Source organism: Chiroxiphia lanceolata, chromosome 10, assembly GCF_009829145.1.
Source record: "Chiroxiphia lanceolata isolate bChiLan1 chromosome 10, bChiLan1.pri, whole genome shotgun sequence".
NCBI lineage: Eukaryota > Metazoa > Chordata > Aves > Passeriformes > Pipridae > Chiroxiphia > Chiroxiphia lanceolata.
In genome coordinates this window covers 23,535,995-23,555,722 of record NC_045646.1, presented here as the reverse complement: position 1 = coordinate 23,555,722, position 19,728 = coordinate 23,535,995, and the positions used below count along the sequence as shown (strand labels likewise).

At 57.2% G+C, this 19,728-nt stretch overlaps 1 protein-coding gene across 2 annotated transcripts; it reads right to left on the bottom strand.

Annotated features, from left to right (window-relative positions):
• Window positions 1–1,387: 1,387 nt before the first annotated feature.
• Window positions 1,388–19,456, bottom strand: TRPM2 (transient receptor potential cation channel subfamily M member 2). Of its 2 annotated transcripts, none has more exons than XM_032698086.1 (33): window positions 19,097–19,456; window positions 17,456–17,722; window positions 17,042–17,127; window positions 16,433–16,601; window positions 15,779–15,959; window positions 15,202–15,368; window positions 14,534–14,714; window positions 13,807–13,868; window positions 13,409–13,609; window positions 12,970–13,072; window positions 12,643–12,764; window positions 11,539–11,889; window positions 11,005–11,142; window positions 10,254–10,383; window positions 9,870–10,015; window positions 9,625–9,737; window positions 9,278–9,494; window positions 8,612–8,730; window positions 8,175–8,307; window positions 7,867–8,038; window positions 7,465–7,648; window positions 7,101–7,279; window positions 6,839–6,971; window positions 6,632–6,719; window positions 5,965–6,052; window positions 5,467–5,618; window positions 4,885–4,961; window positions 4,671–4,772; window positions 4,320–4,406; window positions 4,049–4,154; window positions 3,388–3,489; window positions 2,804–2,920; window positions 1,388–2,581 (listed from the first exon to the last, which is right to left on the bottom strand). In XM_032698086.1, exons 2-33 carry the CDS (start codon window positions 17,648–17,650, stop codon window positions 2,456–2,458), a joined length of 4,527 nt encoding a protein of 1,508 aa, XP_032553977.1. In that variant the 5' UTR covers window positions 17,651–17,722; window positions 19,097–19,456; the 3' UTR covers window positions 1,388–2,455. The 2 variants fall into 2 exon arrangements, with proteins under 2 accessions (XP_032553977.1, XP_032553978.1); XM_032698087.1 differs by having other exon boundaries at window positions 9,278–9,491.
• Between the last annotated feature and the right edge of the window lie 272 nt (window positions 19,457–19,728).

Below are 19,728 nucleotides of genomic sequence, written 5' to 3'. Positions count from 1 at the left end.
CTGCTAATGGCATTCCCCTGGGAACAGCAGCATCCCTCAGGTGTGAGCATCCTCAGGGTATCACAGGGGGATGGTCACACCCGAGGAATGCTCATACCCGAGGGATGCTCAAACCGGGTGGATGCTGCCCGTGGTTTAGCCCGTGGCCCTGTCCAGGGCTGGGACACTGTGGGCTCTGCTAGAGGAGATGAAGTTCTGCTTCCCGGGAATTCCTCTTGGCCCTACGAAAGGTACCGGGCTCCGCCAGCTCCGTCTCTCCGGGGGAATGAGGGCGTGTTAAGCGATGCCGGTTCTCACCACCTGGAAGGGCTCAGAGGGGCTCTGGGGAGTCGCAGCCTCCCGGACCCCAGGGGTGTGCGGCGGGGATGCCCCGACCCTCCCTCCTGCCCCGCCCCGAGTCGGGACCCCGGCGGGCGGCACGACCGCCCTCCGCCGCCCCCCGCCCCGAAACCCCGGGGGTCCCTTACCGGCTCGTCCGGGGCGGCTCCGGATGCGGGTTCAGTGCCAGTGCGGGTGAGGGTGTGGTGCCGGTGCGGGTGCGGTGACAGTGTGGGTGCGGTGACAGTGTGGGTGCGGTGCGGGTGCGGTGGCGGTGCGGGTGCGATGCGCGGCGGTTCGGCCGCGATCGTGCTCGGCCCCACCTGTTGCCGCGGCCGCTCCCAAGGAGCCCCGGGCCGGGCGGTCCTGCCGTGGCGGCACCGGGCGGCGCGGGGGCGGTGCGGGAGCGGGGGGGCGGTGCGGGGAGTCGAGGGGAGTGGGACCTGGTGGCCAGGGCGATGGAACAGCCAGGCAGCACCCCCACGGGGCTGCAGGAGAGTGGCCGCGTGGAGCACCCCTGTACGGAAATTAAGTGCTGCTAACGAAGTTTCAGCAATTTTCCGGAGGCTGCCGTCCAGACTGCGGGTCTGGAAGCTTGATCAGCTGCTGTAAGGGGCGATTGCCCCTTCCCTCCCTGGCCATGCTTCCAGGCTGGACCTCCCTGCACCCGTGTGGGCTGTCAGCAGATGATCTCCTGACCTCTCAGCAATGGGAGACCAGGAGCAGATATCAAACAGTCCACGAGAAATGGGAGAAGGTGCCGTGCCAACACCTTGGAGCACATCTCCCATATTGACTCCAAACAGGTCAAATAATCTCAAACACCCATGTCTAGTAGAAGGTGTCCCTGCCCATGGCAGGGGGTTGGAAAGAGATGGTCTTTAAGGTCCCTCCCAACCCAAAGCACTCTGTGATTCAGCCATCACTGGGGGTGAGTCAACAAGCAAAGTGAGTTTGTGCAACAAGGTTGGGGTGAGAACATTCAAACTGGGCTCATCCTGGAAGTGTGCTCCAAGCATGGCCTTCAGGAATGGCCCCTGTTTAAACAGCATAAGAGACCACCAGCCTGTAGTTATTTAATACATGGTTTATTGAACTGGGTTGAATACATTGCCAGACTGAGTCCCCTCCCCTTGCCAAGCCCCAGTGCGTCACTGGTGAAACTGCCTTTGTGCTGTGGTGGCCACCAGTGTGGGATGAATAGCCCAGGCTGGTCAGTGTCTGATCCATCAGGAGAGGGTGGGGGAACTAAAATCCCACCCTGAGCAGTCCCAAGCATAACCTGCTACTGTGGGGCTCTTCTGGGGGACCAAAAAATGTCTTCACTGTGCCTAGTTCTCCCCGTGGCGGGCAACAGAAAATGTGAGTGAAAGACCCCTTAAAAGTAGGGATATCTGGGATTGACACACTCCTGTCCCCTCTCCTGTCCCTACCTGCTCAAGGGACCATAGAGCATGGATCACCTGGTCCCAGCAAGCTGCCCCTTTCCATCCATGTGCACCAGGGGATGGGGACAGGCAGGTGACATTTAGCTGGTGCCTTGGCTCAGACAGAGGGAGGGAGTTCAGCGACAAGCTGGAGCTCAGCATAAACACACAGGATTACATATCAGTGTGGGGCGTGGAGGGTGGGCCTGTGCAGAGCTATGAAACCATAGATATATAAGCCAAGAGCTGCTCACACCTTTGGAAGTGCTGGGTCACAGCTCAGGACCATGTTGTTGGGTCTGAGGCAACCAATGATATGGAGACAGCTGCCACAGGAGTGACTCCAAGCCTTCTCCAGAGCAATCCTTTGGGATCTGTGGCACGGGGGCTGCCAGGGCTCAGAGCAGGAGCAGGGTGCAGAGATGGATATCCTTGTGGAGTAGCTGGGGCTGGTGAGCCCTCAGTGCCCACCCCGAAGCCAAGAGCAGGTTGGAGCTGAGGGAGGGATCACCTTGCAGGAACAGCCCTGTGGCTCTGCATGGCCCAAGCTCTGGGCTAGTGCTGTGGGCTAATGTGGAAGTACCAAGAGACAAGCTGGGGCTGAGCTTGGTCGCAGCTCCCTTGGTCTCACAGGTGAACTGGGGTGGAGCTGCAGGTCCCAGCCAGAACCTGCTCTGGGGCAGCAGGAGCCCTGGCCTGTGCTTGAGGCCTCAGTAGTAAGCACCGAGGAGGGTTGAGACCTTGTGTAGGAGCTCCTTGTGGTTGGCATGCAGGGGGATCCTCTTATCCAGCACCTGCCAGCGGATGCACAGCTCTGGGTCGCAACCCTGAAGGAACTGGAAGGGGACAGACATCATGTATGTGCTGCTGGTGAGGGGCCATGCCAGCCACACTCAACAGCACTTCTAGTCCCCAACCTCCTGCCCTTTCTTTTTGGGGCATACATTGGGGTGGCACCCCATGTTCATCCTCATGTTATTCCCCCACTCTGTGCAGCTGGAGAATCCCACTCCTGCTGAGAGGTGGGTCAGGGAGCCACAGGGGTGACAGCCCCGTACCGAATTCAGCCGCTTCATCTCCACGTCGTTCTGGTTGTCGAAGTGGACACTGACAGCGACCGTCTCAACCCAGGCATTGTCCGTGTTGCGGGGGTCATCGAGGTACCCCTTGTGCACCTGTGCTCGGTGACAGAGTTGCCACATCAGCAGAGCCCCCACCACATCTCTGAGGGCACCAGAGGCCCTGGGGGTGGTGGGGTATTACCCTGCAGCTCCTCTGCCCCAATAGAGACCAGCACCCCATTCCCACTGCAACTGGAGCCACGGAGAGCGACTGCTGCAGGCACAGACACTGGAGTGGGCAGCCACCCCCCCGCTCTCTGTGCTGCTCCAGACCCCCACACATGCATTACTGCATGTCTCCACCTCCTCCAGCCATTCCTCCCTGGTGGGAGCAGTGGCCACCAGTGGCCCCTGTACCCTGGGGCACCCATGTGGCCCTGTGACACCATGATGGACACATGTCTCTGTACTGCGGTGATGTCCCCGTGTGCCTCTGCTGCCCAGGGTGATGCCTGCATGCCCCCACCCCAGTGGGACACTCACGTGACCCAATACCACTGGGACACCCATGTGCCCCTCACCTCAGTGCCTTGTTTCAGCAAGTTCTGGAATTGGGGCCAGAACTCCCGGCGGAGGATCCACTTGAGCTTCAGTGGCAGTGTCTCCCCTGGCTCCAGTGACCCCTGTGCCAAAGGAGATGTCAGCCATATGGCCTGTCATCAGCACAGCCCAGCCCCCCTCCCTGCCACCAGCTTGGCCATCAGGCCAGCCACCACTGCAGATGATGCCACAAGCTCTCATGGTGCCTCCTTTCCTCCCTCTCCTGCCTGAAGTCCTCAGCTCTGCCCAGGCAGATGTCTGAATGTGCCTGGTGCAATGTCTGCAAAAGGATGCTTTGCCAGTGGCTTAACATGCTCACAATGAAGGACATGTGAGAACTGAAGCTGTGGAGGAGGAGGAGGAGGAGGGAGAGGCAGGAGACAGGGGCTCAGGTGTGTGGGTGTATGTAATGGGACCATTGCTCACCCAGCACCCCTGGCATGCAGATGCTCTGCAGGAGAGTCAGAGGTACCTCCTCAGCCAAGGCCACAACATGTACCTGTCATTCCCCCTTTTCTGTGGGACATCCATCCATCCATCCATCCATCCATCCATCCATCCATCCATCCATCCATCCATCCATTCACTGCTCCCATCTCCCAACTCCATCTTCTGCACCAGCTGTTTTCCCCCAGTTCTTACCCCAGGCAGAGCCCAGACATCTGACAGTGGGTACTGGGCTACCAGCACTTCCAGCGTCTTCTTCAGACTCTTCCTTATAATGGACCCATCCAAATTCCTCCTCCAGCTGTGAGAGAGGCCCCTGTCATGCTGCAGCTGCATTTGGCTCCCCTCCTCCCAGCAGTGGTCGCATCAGCAGAACTGGGTTTGGCCAGGTCCCAGTCTCTCCAAGGCGCTTCCATGCCCCCTTTTCCATCCCACATGCCCAGCCCTGTGGTCCCCACACACTCACCGGGTCACGACGGGGTGCAGGGCATGGTTGGGCCCAAAGCAGTGCAGCCTCCCACGGCCTCGCAGCCCCGTCCTGCCCATGGGGTTCCTGTCAGAGTGAGAGTGAGGGGGTTGGGATGGTGCCACAATCCCTCTGTGCACCCCTATAGCACTTCCCTACCACTGCACTCCACCTCTTCTGGGGTGCTGTGGTGGTTTTTTGGGGACAAGCCCTGAGCACGATGCATGACATTACCCCTGCTGCACCATTAGCCATAGGAAAGCAGGATGGGCTCAGGTGCCCCTGGACTCTCTGTCTCCTAGTGCTTGCCTCCCAGCCCAGCTCCCAGCTCCCTGTGGTGGCTGCACTCACAGTGGCAGCCCGTCCCGCACGGCGTAGAGCCCGTGGAAGCTCTGCCGGTCGATCAGCCCATCCATGGTGTTGTAGTTGATCTTCAGGAGAGACTCCAAGGAGCTGGGGGTGGGAGGCAGCCCGGTAGGGAGGGCTGGCTGTGCCACCCAGGAAAGGGGTGCCAGGAGGGCTGGCTGTGCCACCCAGGAGTGGAGAGCCATGGGGGAACACTCACAGGCTGAAGGGGTCCTGCACAGCCATGTCTTTGTGGTCAGCCGAGTAGGCAGGGGGGTCATAGAGCGGGAAGTCCACCTGCGGAGCACGTGGCTGTGTCAGGACTCCCTTGCATCCCTGTTCTGGTGGCAGGCAGGGACTGGGATGTCCAGGGACACCTTATGCCCCAGTGTATTGGTCTGCACAGCTTCTAGCATCACCGCCCAAGTGATGCTCCTGGCTCTGCTGGGGGCTGAGCTCAGGGTCTCGGCTGATGGGATCATGCCCCCATGGAAGTCAGTGCTGGATCCTGTCCCTGACCCTGAGCCAGTCCTGCTTCAGGAAGTGCAGAGGCAGGTGATTGTACCCTCTGTCTCCAGCCAAGCATCCCCAGGCATCCCTACCACTGCAGATCCCAGCAGCAACTATGTCCTTGTCTCTGGGAGAACCTCAGTGCAGCTGCTCCAGGAAGACACTTGTCTCAGGGCTTGGAAGAACAGCAGCTCCCAAGTGCAGTGAAGGGTCTATTCCTCCTCCCACCACTGCCAGGGTCTGCCCCATGCCCCCTCCTCCCAGCTCCACTGCCTAGGGTCACAGATCTTACCTCCCAGGGCACCTTCTCATCTGGCACAGGGAAGCGGAGGGTGTGAGAGCCTGGGTACAGGAGGTTTCGGGCAAGCACATGGTACGGGGGCCGTCTCTCCTCAGCTTTCCCCTCCAGGTCAGCCTCTTTGAAGTCCAAGGCTCTAGAGGAGCCTGTGAGACAGACACAGACAGCAGGGTCCCACAAAACGGGACACTGAGTCCAGTACTGCGGACCAGAGCTCTGCCGAGGGGGCTGGCTGGGTCTCTCCATGGGGATGCTGACATGCCCCGGGGACCTGGACCCTGGCTTCCCTTCCAACAGGTCCTGGAGGAAACCTCATGGAGGGTGGATATGGCCAGAGGAAGGGCTGGATGGCCTCATGGAGCCACCAAAGCTCCCAAGACCAAAGGAATCTCTGCCTTGATGTTGAACAGAGAGGTGCAAGGGGCTGCTCAGCCCTGGTCTGGGGCCCTGGGCTTCCCTGGTGCTGCTGGGGTGGAGTTGTTCTCCACTTACCCACGGCTGGCAGGTCCTCCCCTGAGCTGAAGCCGTTGCCCCGCAGTGCCTGCATCATCCACCTCAGGGCCTGGGCACTCTGATGCACCTGTGGGGGACAGCAGAGGGTCACCCCCCAGGTCCCCCTACCCCTGAGTAGCGCAGGATCCATCCCTGGCAGGTGGCACTGATGCCCTTGGCACTGGCTGCCAGTCCCCATGGGCAGCAGTGATCCTGTCTGTGTCCTGATGTTTGCCTTGGAAAACCATCTCCAGGGAAACATTTTTACAAAGCACGTGGAAATGGAAGTGGAAACAGGAGGCGCCAGGGCTGGGTCGGCTCCCTGACCACCCCACTGCTTGTGTGGGGTGTGGGACAGCTTCACAGAGTCCCCATCTCCAAGAGGTCTGGAGGGTCCTCTTAGGCCAAGGAGAAGAGCTGGGTCAGCTCTAATTCTTTGGTGACCAGTGGAGGCAGCGGCTCATCCCACCACTTCCCACTTGCATTCTGTTCCCTTTGAAGTCAAACAGAACATTCCCCAAAAACCTTTTTCACTTGGATGCTAACGGCAATGAAACTCAAACTGTCTGAAGGGGTATTGATTCAGACAGATTTTGTGCTCTGTTCAGTTGACTCAGCCCCTGGAAAATATCATCTTTCTTGGGTAGTTGCTCTGTTTTTGCCTCACCTGGTCTTCCAGAGAGCCCAGTCTCTGCTCCACCACCCCTGTCCTCTTCACCCGGTCCAAGTCCAGCAGCTCTGCCAGTACATCAACCCTGGAGGGACAGTGCAGATCGCAACCCCCTCAAGCAGCCACTCCTGCACTGATCCCAACTGTTCTCTGCTCAGGGCGCCGAAGGATGGAAGGAACTCTCTGTCTCAGGAGTGACAGTACCTCTGTGCAATGTCCCGGATCATCTGCTCTGTGTTCTGTTTCTCCTGGCACTGCTGGTGCTGCAGGTAGTTCTCCTTCAAGAACATCTCCCATGAGAGGAGGGCAGCTTCCTCGTTCTTCTCCAGCTTCTCCTCTGCCCGAAGAAGGGGATGGCAGTGCTGTCAGATCTCTGGGCATCTCAAACCCCAGGACCACAGCCCACGTGCCCAGCCTTGTGCCCTGAGGAGGGGGCAAAGGGCAGGAGAGGGATGCTGGTCCTCACTGAGTTTGTGGTGCGTGGCCGGCCGGCGGAGCAAGCCACGCCGGACCAGGAGCTGCAGGTGGTTGAGCAGGATGAGGGGTGGGGGCGCAGGTGGGCGGCCGTGGTACTCCTCAATCAGGTCATGCCGCTGGAACTTCCAGATCTGGTCCGTGTGCTCCTGGACCTGCTGGAAGGTGTAGCTGGGGCAGAGCCCAGGTGTCAGCCGTGCCGGGGGGATGAGGGGGCACATCATGTCTGAATGGTGTCCCAACTCCTACCCATCTCCCTGATCAGCCCTGACCCACAACTGCTACTTCCATCACATCTATAACCCCCCAAGAGGGATCCCGCTACTTCCACCAGATCTCTAACCCCTCAGACTCACTTGAACATGGCAATAAGGAGATTGAGGAGGAGGATGTTGGTGAAGAGCAGGTACAGGCACAGCAAGATGACCGTCAGCCACTCTGGGAAGATGGGCTTCTTGTTGTCCGCGTTTGTCTCTGGGCACTTGGGCTTGTAGGGGTCGGTCCCGTTGGGGCTGCACTGGTCGATGTTGAAGTTGACCCCTGTGGGAGGGCACAACATGACTCTGTGGCGACCAAACCTCAGGGTGTCTCAGGGAGCACCAGGCAGGGATTTGACCTCCATCTGCCACATCCCAGGTGCTCTGCTCACTGCCACCTGTTGGGAATTCCATGGGCCAACACGGCATGATTTTGGTACATTGGCCTTGTCACAGCCACCCTGCTCGTGCCATGTGCTGTCACAGGCTGGAGTCCCTTACCATCGATGTAGGAAGGAATCTGCCCAAAGATGGTCAGGTAAGAGTGGTAAACCACACCACGGAAAAGCCACTCCACGCGCTCCTCGTTGTGAATCAGGATAGCCTGCTTGGCCACCCCAAAGGACACTACCCACACTGCCAGCAGGAAGAGGAAGAAGAAGACATCCTTCATCTGCAAAGACAGAGGAGAAGGATAACTGTGTCCTGGAGCAAACTCCTCTCCAGGAGGGGATAACAGGGGTGGCACATCCGGCTGCTCTAGCAGGATGGTCCAGCATCACCCTGGTAGGATGAAGGGGAGCTCTCACCATGCGCTTCACAATTATGATCTTGGGCCCCAGCGTTTTACTGACTGTGAAAATGTGCATCAGGCGCAGACAGAAAATGATAAAAGCCAAGGACAGTATGATACGCCCGGGATATAATGTCGATGGGATCAGCCTGGGCACAGAAGAGAAGGAAGGAAACACCTCAGTGCCACCTATAAATCATATAGAATCATTTAGGTTGGAATTACTGGGAGGGTGGGGAGATCCTGGCACAGGTTGCCCAGAGAAGCTGTGGCTGCCCCATCCCTGGAAATGTTCAAGGCCAGGTTGGACAGGGCTTGGAGCAACCTGGGCTAGTGGAAGGTGTCCCTGCTGTGGCAGGGGGTTGGAACAAGATGAGCTCTAAGCCTCTTCCAACTCAAACCACTCTGTGATTCCATGGTTCTATGAAAATACTATCGAGCTCTGCAGCTTACCTGCAAGTCAGCCCTGCGATAAAGACTAGGATGGCACAGATATCCAACTTATTCCAGAAGTCCTTGAAGTACAGGGAAGCCATTTTCACAAGTCCAAGCCCATCTGGATCATACAGTAGCTGTTGGGAAGAGAAGAGGAGTTGGGTGTAAGATACTCATGTGCCTCACAGAGGGGAGGGATCACAGAGATCAGCTGGCCATCACTGGACACTCTCGCTGACCCGAAGGTAACCTAAGCCTATGGGCTTTTCTATACAGGCATGGAAGGAGCATGGGGACACCTGGGACATGGAGTCTTCAGGCTGGGGGAGAAAGGCACTGAGGCATTGAAGCAAAAACTGAAGAAACCTTGAATATCAAGCAAAGTGTGGAGATGCTGCGGGGAATTCACCCAAGGAAGGAGGTGAGTCCTCCATCTCCTGACATTCCCAAAACCCCATGTTCTTCTGCATGTGCACACGGCTAGGTCAGGTGCAGCCAAGGAGATTCTCCAGCCTCAGAGATGGGGGGATCTGGTGGTTCCATGTGCTGGGGAGACCTCTCCGAATGGATGGTGACGTGAGAAGCAGCATGGGAACGTGAGCTGCTCAGGATGTCCCAGGAGCCCCCAGAGGGGTGTCTCTCCTCCTCTGCCACCTCCCAGCCCTGGCTCTGCCTGCCCCGCACCTGGCGGGTCTCCTCGCACACCAGGGAGAAGAGCCAGAAGTAGATGAGGTATTCCCGCCAGGATGGAGTCGGCTGGAAGTCAACCATCAGGACGTACGCGAAGAGCAGGAGGAAGGTGAAGTAAGAGAGGATGTTCATGAGGAAGATGACGACGGGCGCTGTGAAGAAGGCTCGGAGCCGTGTCAGGCAGCCCATGGGCTGCAGCCTCTTCTCCCTGCTGGGAGCAGGGCGGGGTGTGGGCTCAGCTGCCCAGCGAGATTCCACGGCAGCTTCCTCCAGCCAGCCACAGGGTGAGGCTGGAGGAAATCCCTGTCTCCGTGCATGCGTGCCCCAGCTGCCAGAAGTACCTGAAGGTGATGAGGTTGGTGTAGAGCAGGGGGAAGAACAGCATGCATGTGATCACCCGCCAAAGCCCGTTGTCCACACACAGCTTCCCCCACCAGACCTTGGTGAGAAAGGCCTGTGAGGAGGGAGGAGGAGGAGTGCTGGTTACAGGGGATGAAGGGCAGAGCCCCACTGCTGCCTGCAGAGAACCCTGGATCTTGGGGACACTTGGACACATCCCCTCCCAGCACATCTGCTGGGAACCCACCTGGACACCCCCGTGGGACACAAAATTCATGTTCTTGGCCTCCAATGCCAGCTGCAGACAGGTTGTCTTCCCCCAGGCTTCAGAGACACGGGTGAGAAGCTTCTGTGCTCTCTCTTCATCCTTACGGTAGCAGTCTGTGAACACGCCTACAAGGGCAGGTACCAGGGAGATGAGGCTGAGTTCCGGGACAAGGCACCCACAGAGTCACCCTTTGCAGCAGGATCAGGACATTGCACCTCACAGTGGTACTCCCTGCACTCCCACCACCACCTGGTACAACCCTTGGAGCATCATGACCTCGATTCTGATGACGGGACCCCCCCATCACCCCCAGACATCTCCTGGGCAAAGCTTGCCAGCCCTATGGGGTGCCCTCTTGCTCACCAATCGCCTTGTGCTCGAACTGCTCAGCCAGGGCCAGCATGTCATCAGTGGTGTCTGTGTCCTCCTCCTCCTTGGCCAGCTCCTTCAGGATCTTGCTGCAGGCGAGTGCAGCTGCCATGCAGTCCTGGCTCTGAGACAGAAGAGGACAAGGAGAGTGTGGACACTCTGTCTGTCAAATTCCATCAGTCCTGCCAAGCTCTCCCCAACTCCCACGGGAGGGAAGGCGGGTGTCCCAAGCAGACTGGCACTCAGGATGGACAGCTTGCCGTGACAAAAGCTCAGCTGGGCTCCTCTCTGGGTAACCCACTGCCACAGAGAATACAGGGACAACCCTGCCCTCCCCATGGGATGCATTAGGTAATGGGATGGAGTGACTCCTCAGCATGCTCACCATGCCACCAGCCACACTGCCTCTTGTCTTGGGGTGCTGTTTATGGGTGGAAGCCTTCTCCAACCCAGCTGCCATGCCCCTGTGTGCTCAGCCCTCTCTCAGCCTGTGCAAGGACTAGCCCACTTCTGGCTCAGAGCATTCCCTCTTCCTGTGGCCAGGAAGGGAGGGATCTGGCCTCATGGTGTAGCTGGGGATGAACACCAAGTCACCTCAGGCTGTCTTCCCTTTGGCTGAGGTCAGGCTTGGGGCAGCTTGCCTGCTATCCCAAATCCCAGCAGGTGCCACTGTTGCCCTTGGGGCTGGAAGGTTTGGCTCCACCTGAGCCCCTCAGCCATGACCACCAGCTCTAGGCTGTGATACCTGGGCCCAGATGATTTCTGCCAGCTCCTTGCGGTTCTGGACCACAGCCCAGATGAGCAGGTCTCGGACAGGGTCCATGGTGAAGGTGACTCGGCCAGCAGAGCGCTTGTAGAGGGACCGGAGACTCGACCCCTGAACCTGCAAGGTGTGCGATGGTCAGACCTGTTCCCTCAGCACAGAGCCACCCAAACCCTGGGTACTGTGTCCACCACCCATGGAAGGGACTTTGCCCAGATAGAGGGGTGGCCAAGACTGGACTTATCTTGGAAATGCCAGGATCAGGTGGAGCTGTGTACCCACCCCACTGGGTCCTGCCCACCAGTCATGCAGCCACATGGTGCTGCAGGTGTAGGAGGGTGAGAGCTGCACCTGGAATGCAGGGCGGATGACTCAGGCAGGGCTTTAAGGGTTTTTCAGTAGGATTATTGAGCAGACAAGAGGACAGAGACCCAGCTGTAACCTCCAGGACGGCTCCCTGAGCTGGTGTCCCCTCCCCACTGCAACCCTGCCATCAGGTAACCTGGAGATGCGTACGTTCAGCTTGATGTGCGGGACGGGGATGGAGAGCCGGGGCCGCTCCGTGTGCTTGGGCTTGGGGTACAGAGGCTGTGTGGAGCAGCCCAGCAGCTCCCGCAGCACCTGGGAGATGTGGTGCAGCTGGAGCCTTGGCATTTTGGAGCCGGCTGTGTGCTCTCTCTCCTCCAGCAGCACCTTCTGCAGCTTGCTGTGGAACAGGCAGGATGGTGCCAGGTTGTCATACAGGTAAAGCAGGGTGTCCCAGGTGACAAAATCCTTGAGACGCACTCCCTGCTCCAGGAACAACTTCACAAACTCTGGCTTGTTGGAAATCAGGGCAGCTGCCATCACGGGGTGGAGATCTGTGGGCTGGCAGGCCAGAGGCAGAGGTGAGAGGCTCCATGGTCTCAGAGCAGAACCCCACCAGGCTCCACACTCAGGGAAGATTTTATCCCTGGGTGCACAAGGAGTTTCTGGATGTGAAAGAGCATCTGAGAAGTACTAGGACTTGTGGGACATCTCCAGAGACACACTGGTGGATTAGTACACTCACTTCTCTGGCAGTGGAGCCCTCTGCTCGCTTGGCTGCCAGGTGGAGGGATGGATAGAGCAGAGAACAGCTTTCCCAAGTTCATGAATATCACACAATCAACAGAATGACTTGGTTTGGAAGGGACCTTAAAACCTATCTCATATCAACCCCCTGCCATGGGCAGGGACAGCTTCCACTATCCCAGGTTGCTCCAAGCTCCATCCAGCCTGGCCTTGAATACTTCCAGGAATGGGGCATATACCCCCAGATATTTCAGTTTTGGATTCCTAGTTCCCTCCAGCTCTTCCCAGTCCCACCAAAGGTACATGACCTGGGGGAACCCAAACTGGTGACCAAAATTGGAAAATCCCTTCGAAGTCCCACAGATCCATGAGAAAGGATGGATAAACCTGCTCAGCTTTGACCTCTGCTGGGGAGCACTTTTGAAAAACAGGAGAGATTAAGAGCCCTTGGCAATGCAGTGGGAGCTCTAAAACTCTCCCCAAGCACAGCTGAGAAGTGTCCTCCATATCTGCAGTCCTGACAAGCTGTTAAGCCTGACCAGACAAGCATCACAGATACTGCCTTACCTTCCAGTCATGGTCATCTGTGAAGATCTCACTCCGGGCAATGTCCACCCTGTTCCAGGCCACAGCTAACTTCAGCTGGTGATCCCAGTTCTCACGACCAAAGTGGTCCTGGTTTCGGGATGCTGCATGCAAAGTGCATATGTTAGAACAGAGGATCAACCTTGAAGGTGTAGCCCTTTGTTATAAACATCTCTTCCCAATCAGCTCAGCATCACAAGGTTTGGGGATCACTCTGGTGATCCTGTAAGTCAGGCAGCTGCACGAGGTGACTTGACCCCTATCCTGTTCACCTTGCCCCATCCTCCTAAGCAGCCCCTCACCCCTCACCTTTGAAGAGGGCCTGGAGGATGGCCACATCCACATCCTGCTGGCCATATTTGCCCTCTCTGAAGATGGTCAGGAGCTGCCGGCTCCGCACTATGTCTTGGATCTACAGGAAGAGCCGTGGGTAAGATATCAACAGCAGCATCACTCCCTGCTGCTTCCCACAGCTCCCTGCCCTGTGCAGGGCAATTCCTCACTCCACTTGAGTTGCCTGCAAAACCCCTGTGCTGTGGCTGATCCCAAACACTCCCTCTCTGCCCAAAGAGAGCAGACAGCAGAGGAGCAGAGCTCGAGGCCATGGGGTGCTCACCAGGACAATGATGAGGACGGCTGGGGGTAGATGAGCTTTAATTTCCTGCTGGGAGCCTTTCTGCTCATGGGCTAGGGCCCCTGGGGACCCCTTTGGTCTCCACAAGCTCAGAGGAGCCTACAAGGGGCTCACCTTCTTGGTCCACTCCACCAGCTTGCCCTCAGTGAAGAGCTCGTAGGTGTCATGGAAGAGCACACTCAGCTTCTGCTGGATCAAGGCGATGGTTATCTTGGACACGGGCAGGTTGGCCACCTGTGCAATGACATCGGCCACACGGCCAGACCCTTCCACGATCACACAGGGCGTCCCATTGGTGATGGCGTTGTAGATGGTCTGCAACAGGGTGGGGAGGCTGGTCCTGATCCCACCCAGACACCAGCAGACCCTTTCTGAGCCTGGGACCCCTCTGCTGCTCCCAACACTCATGTCAGGGAGGCACCGCACTCGCTCCGACACCGAGACCAGCACCCCGGGAAGGAGCTGCCCCCTCCACCTGCCCCATCCTCAGCTCGGCAGAAGCAGTTCCTTACATCGAGAGTCCCAGGGCCTCCTTCCAGAACCACACACACGATGGGGATCTTGATGGCAACACCTGCAGGGAAGCAAAATCCAGGGTCACCTCCCCATAGGGCAGATCCCCCTCATGTGGTCCCCTCTGAGTGGTGGGTTGGGAAAGACAAAGTGGGAGCATTGTCCCGACATGTCAGGCTTCAGGAGAGGCAGGGAAATATCATAGCAGGTGCTTGTCTGGCATATCAGATCAGATACATGGTGTCTGATTTTTGGGGGTGTCCTGTACAGGGCCAGGAGTTGGACTCAAGGATCCTTATGGGTCCCTTCCAACTCAGGATATTCTTTGATTCCATGATTCATGTTTGCTGATGTATGTGTGTGCATGTGTTAGAACAGAAAATCATCTGCACAGCAAGAAGATGCCACCTGGAAAGCCCCTTGGAAGCCTGGCCCGTTGGGAGAAATTACTCTCCCTGATCAGCTCAGCAACACAAGGTTTGGGGACATCTTTGGTGACCCCATAAGTCAATCGTCTGGTAGAGAAAGGGTCTTTGATCTATGTCACTGAGGGTCTTTGATCTATGTCACTGAGGAAGCAGGTTCTACATTTATCATGGCAATCCTCTCAGGTTGCTTGCCCAGATCCTCCAGGGATGCCACAGCCACTCACTGGAGCCCAGGATGGACACCCTCACCAGGGAATGGCCCATCCCTGCCTCAGGCCGGGCTGTGTGTCACTGTTACCTCCTTTCACCTTGGTCTGCTCCGAAATGAACTTCTCCAGCTTGGTCCTCAGGGGGATTTCCACCCCATACCTCCCGTGGGTTCCATCATCCACCAGGATGAAGTGGGAGTGGTTGCTGTCCAGGCACGACAGGCTGCCTTGGTTCTCCTCATCCAGCACGTACTCAGCAGGAAAGCCACCCTGTAAGGTGCAGGAGGAGACACTCTGGGAGAAGCCTGGCACAGGAGCACCTGATAGCCAAAGTAACCAGCATGTGGGGCCAGCATGTGGAGACAGTCTGGCCAAACAGCCGTCCCTTGCCCCCCTCCCCAGTGCTCACATCAGCCTTGCCCCACATACCCTCACACCCACAAGCAAATATCAGCCCTTGACCCTGGAAGTATTCAAGGCCAGGTTGGATGGGGCTTGGAGCAACCTGGTCTAGTGGAAGGTGTCCCTGCCCATGGTATCCTTGGAACTGGATGATCTCTAAGGGGTTTTCAAACCCAAACCATTCTGTGACTACAATTCTATGACCATCACTCCTTCTGGTGCAGCTGGGTTGTACTGGGACTGGCAGCCACAGTGACATCTAGAAGCAGCTGTTCCCACCACAATTGTTGGCAGGACTTCCCCGGCAGCTGAGGTGCAGGCAAAGCAATCCCCCCTCCGGCTCTGCCTGGCTCACCATGGGGCAGACGAGGCTCTCCCGGTTGTACACGGTCCCCCAAGTGGCAATGCCAATGGTGACAATCTCGCCCTCCTTGTGGCTGCAGCTCAGGATGAAGTCTCTCACTGCCTCTCCCACCTGTTTCATCACACCAGCATGGGACCCCCCTGTAATGATCCAGGCTCCTGGGGGTCACAGAAGGGCATGGAAAGGGAGAGGTTCTGCTCACAGCAATCTCCAAGCATCCCCCTTATTCCTGCAGGTCCTCAGGGATGCTCCATCCCTGCCCTGGCAGCACAGGAGATGCCTTCTTCAGCACCTCTCTCAGTCCAGCTCCCTCTGAGGTTGCCTGCAGTGACTGAGCAGGAACAGCCCATCCCTGGTGGAGGTGGTCCAGGCAGGGACCTACAGGTCTCCTGGACCAGCTCAGCATCTCTGGAACAGCCCAACTCAGGGAACCTGGCATGGCCAGGTGACATGTCTCTCACCCACTACCATCACAGGGATACCCTCTGCATCCAGATCACCTTTAAAGGTCCCTTCCAACCCAAACTATTCTATGATTCCATGATTTTATGATTCTGTGATCTCTTACCTGTTGTCTGGGCCACCTTGACTAGCCCTTGCCGGAAGATGTTCTTCAGCCTTGGCTTCATGATGAAGTTTTTGGCTCCCCCGGTGACTGAGATGAGCAGGTTGGGTGCATCGAGGCCCCAGTGCTGTGTCATGAGGTGGTAGATGACCCGTGGAGGGGTGTCTGAGGAGACACGCACATACTGCAAAAAAAAGGGAGCATATACATATTTTGGGTATAAACATTGGGGTCAGGGTAACAGGCCACCTCCACCACAATCCCTCCCTTCCCACCAAAGAGTATGAGGCTTCCCAACACCATTTCCCAACATAGTCATGTTGCTGCTGCTCCAGGTCTTTGTCCATGACCCTGTTCCCATTAGCTTCCCTGTGAACGAACATTCCCAAGACAAACCTAAGGACAAGGACAGGGAACAGCCACTCCTTTAATCACAGGTCTCACAGTGTGAAGAGCAGCCTTGTGTTTTCAGAAATGGACTAAGACTGAGAGAGAAGAGGGGTCCTGTCCCATCCCCCTCCTCTGCTTGGGTCAGCGTTGCCCTTGGGGTAATCTCACCCTTTTCTAATATTCTCTCACTCAGGAGGGAAATACTGCCACCATGGCAAGGCCCAAACACTGGCTCCCCATGCACCACAGGTGGGACAAACCAGTCACCTTCCCTGTCTTCTGCCCCAGGCCCGTGAAGCGGATATCACCGAAGGCATCCGTTGGCATTTCCTGGATGTGCCTGCTGGGGTCCCACTCCTTCCCCAGGAAGATGGGAGGCTTGGCACCATCATCCAGGTGCTGTTCCCTGAGGTAGCCACACTCACACACGATCCTCCTGAAACACACACCAACTTTGTCTAGAACAGCTGAAACCCGAAAGGCCCAAGCCCAGCCCTCCTGTTCTCCTTAGGAACACCACGGGTACCCACACCTCCCACCCAGCCCCTCCTCCAGCTCAGAACTTGTGCAGAAACAAAGGTGTTGTTTGGGGGGAAACTTAGGAAAAAAAGAATAGATATTTCCACCTGTAGAGATTTAGCACACAAATATTTAGGATTGAAGTGACTGCCTGCAAAAGCATTGGAAAGGGTTAGGGTGTCTGGGACACAGAATCTCAGCCATGTGGTGACACACAGCAGGGTGAAGAACCAGTTAAAAAGGGATTTGTGAATCCCTGTGACAGAAAGGTGGGATTTTCTGGTGCTGTAGCTTTGTCACCAACACCTGCTTCTGCTCTCCTGGCAGGGGAGGGGAAAGAGGGACTGTCTGACTTACCCAGAATCTGATGTCTGGGAGCTTTCCACAAAGTAGGTGCACTCCTTCTTCCGGATGTTTTCAGGAATCCAGGAGATAAGATTTTCCTGAGGGAGCAGGAAAAGCAACAAGGGGTCAGGGTTCCTGGAAAGGGCCAGAAGTTGTGCCAGGGGCCAGATACCCAGGTGGTGAGAGCACATCTGGGTGCTTCTTTGGATGTGAAGGATGAAAGCTCCATCGCTGTCTGCAAGGACAAAGCCAGGTGTACCCCCAGGAGAGGGGATATGAGTGCTGAGCATGTACCTCAGATATCTGGGGGTTTTCTGTCTGTCCCTAAAACTAATCTGATCCATTATTAATGCTCCTGTTAATGAGCACTCATTAAGCCCATGTGTGTGCCCAACCACCCCGTCTCCTGTTGCCTCCTGAACTTGCCTTTTCATTGCTGCCAGTGGGGAAATGTGCCTTCCGCCTGCTCTTCGAGACGCTGCTACTGCTCTGCTGCAGGTTGGGGACCACCTCAAAGTCACTCATCTTCCTGGGGTGTGTGGCAGGGTCATCTCCTCTCTCAGGGCACACCTTGTTCAGCTCGGAGGGGAGCACCTTGGCGCACCGGCCACGCACGGACATGGCTCCTGTGTCTTGTGCTTCTCAGCCTCCTCTCTCCTGTTCCTAGGCTGGGAGGTCTGGAACATCCCCATCCTGAGTGCAGCAGAAGAGAATCAGAGAATCATGCAGTGGTTTGGGTTGGAAGGGGTATTAAAGCTCATCTTGTTCCACCCTCACCTGCCATGGGCAGGGACACCTTCCGCTAGACCAGGTTGCTCCAAGCGCCGTCCAAAGGGGCCTTCAAAGTAGAAGGATACCCATGAACTGAAAGCACCAAGGAGCTCTGTCCATCATTCCCTGGGTGGAGACTGGTCCCTGGGAAACCTGCCATCCCCTCACCACGATCCTGACACAGGGGCCACATGGGTGGTGAACCAGCCTTGGTGTGCACCATGCTGCCCTGGGGTGTCCACAAATTGCCCCCACCACCTTCAGCCCTCAGCTCTCCTTGCCTGCTCTCTGCTGCAGGCAGCTGGGATATTTCTGGCAGTAGGGAGAGCAGGAACTAGGTCTCTTGTGTGAGCAGCCCGAGCGTGGCCCTGCATGGAAAATCTGTATAGACACACACTGGCTGCAGAGACCAGGTGCTCCTCTGTGCAGGGTCCAGTGTCCCCTGCAAAGGTGCCCTGAGAGCCCTGAGGTGCACACTGGCTCCCTGCATGGTGGGGGCTGCAAAACTCCTGAGCCCCCACTGAACACTCATAGCCCCCTTTGCTGAGATGGGAGAGCTGCTGGAGCAAAGGGGGATGGTGTCCCCCAAAGGGGCACGGTGTCCTCTCAGGGGAGCTGGGATTAGGTAACAGAGGAAGCATCAAACTCAGGTGATGCTCTGGCCAAGCTGTGGGGTTTAAGGAGGATTTTGGCTGCCTTTCTACAAGCCAAACTCTGAATCACACCCAAGGGTGGGGAGTCTTTGTGGGAACAAGGAGTGGTGAAGAAAAATCGTGAAGCAGCAAGGGAAAGCCCTTTTATCAGCCTCCCCCTTGGGATCTACACAGCCCCACTGACCTTGGGAGGCAAATTTTGGCAGACTGGCTTTCTGCATCAGCACAACACGCAGCAGATCTGATTTCTTGAGAAAGAGTTGTCAAAATAAGGTCAAATGCACCCTTAATTCTTGTCTGTGGCCCTCCAAGGCAGGCAGGGTGATGGGGGCTTGGGGCATGGACAGAGGCAGCTCATAAGCCCATGCAGGAAGGGCTCCCACCCTGAGTCCTCCATGAGCACCTCGGGAGAGACAACTGAGCTTCACACCTGGAATACATGTCCTTAGGAGCTCAGGGACAAGGACAGAGTCTCTCCCGCAGCACACGCTGCCTGCCGCCCCAGCTTGGGGGATCAAGTCACCCCTCGGCCGCACAGGGTGGTCTCAGCACCCATCGGGACGGGGTGCAAAGCCGAACAACTGCCTGTGAACCTGCCCATCGCCCTCCCCTCCGCCGGCACCACCGGAGCGGCTGCCCGTACCTTCCCTGCAGCATCCTCCGGCCGCATCACGGGCTCCTCCGCTCCTCTCCTGCCGTAGGGATTCAGCCTCTCGTCCCTCTCCTCCGGCGAGTCATTTTGTCACTGGAGACACAGGCGACGAGCGGAGAATAGGGCAGAGCTGCCCGCAGAGAGGAGGAGGTGGCAGGCGGCTGGCAACTTCCCAGCAAATCAGGCTGCGGAAGCGATCCCTGCCGAGGAGCTGCAGCGCCTAGGCAAGCCCCGAGTTTGCTGGAGAGGCTGAGTCACGCTCCCCACTACCCGCAGTCCCGCTGCCGTCAGCTCCACGCGGGGCGAGACGCTCCATCCCGAGCCTCTCTCTGTTCCCAGGGGCTGCTGGGACCCCAGCACATGGATGCTGTCGGGAAGGGGCGGAGGCGCTGATGGAGGCTCGGGTGCGTTGCAGGCTTGGCAAGTGTGACGAAAAATCCCTTCCGTAACTGTCAAACAGCCTTTATATTACAAAAGTGTATTAACTTTATGTATGTGTGTATATATATAGGCACACTATATATATTAATGATCCACTGCAATGTAACGAGGCAGTGAATTTTACTGGAGACTTTGGTATTGTTTGTGCTGAAGTAAAACAAATGAAAGGGCAGCCCAGCCCT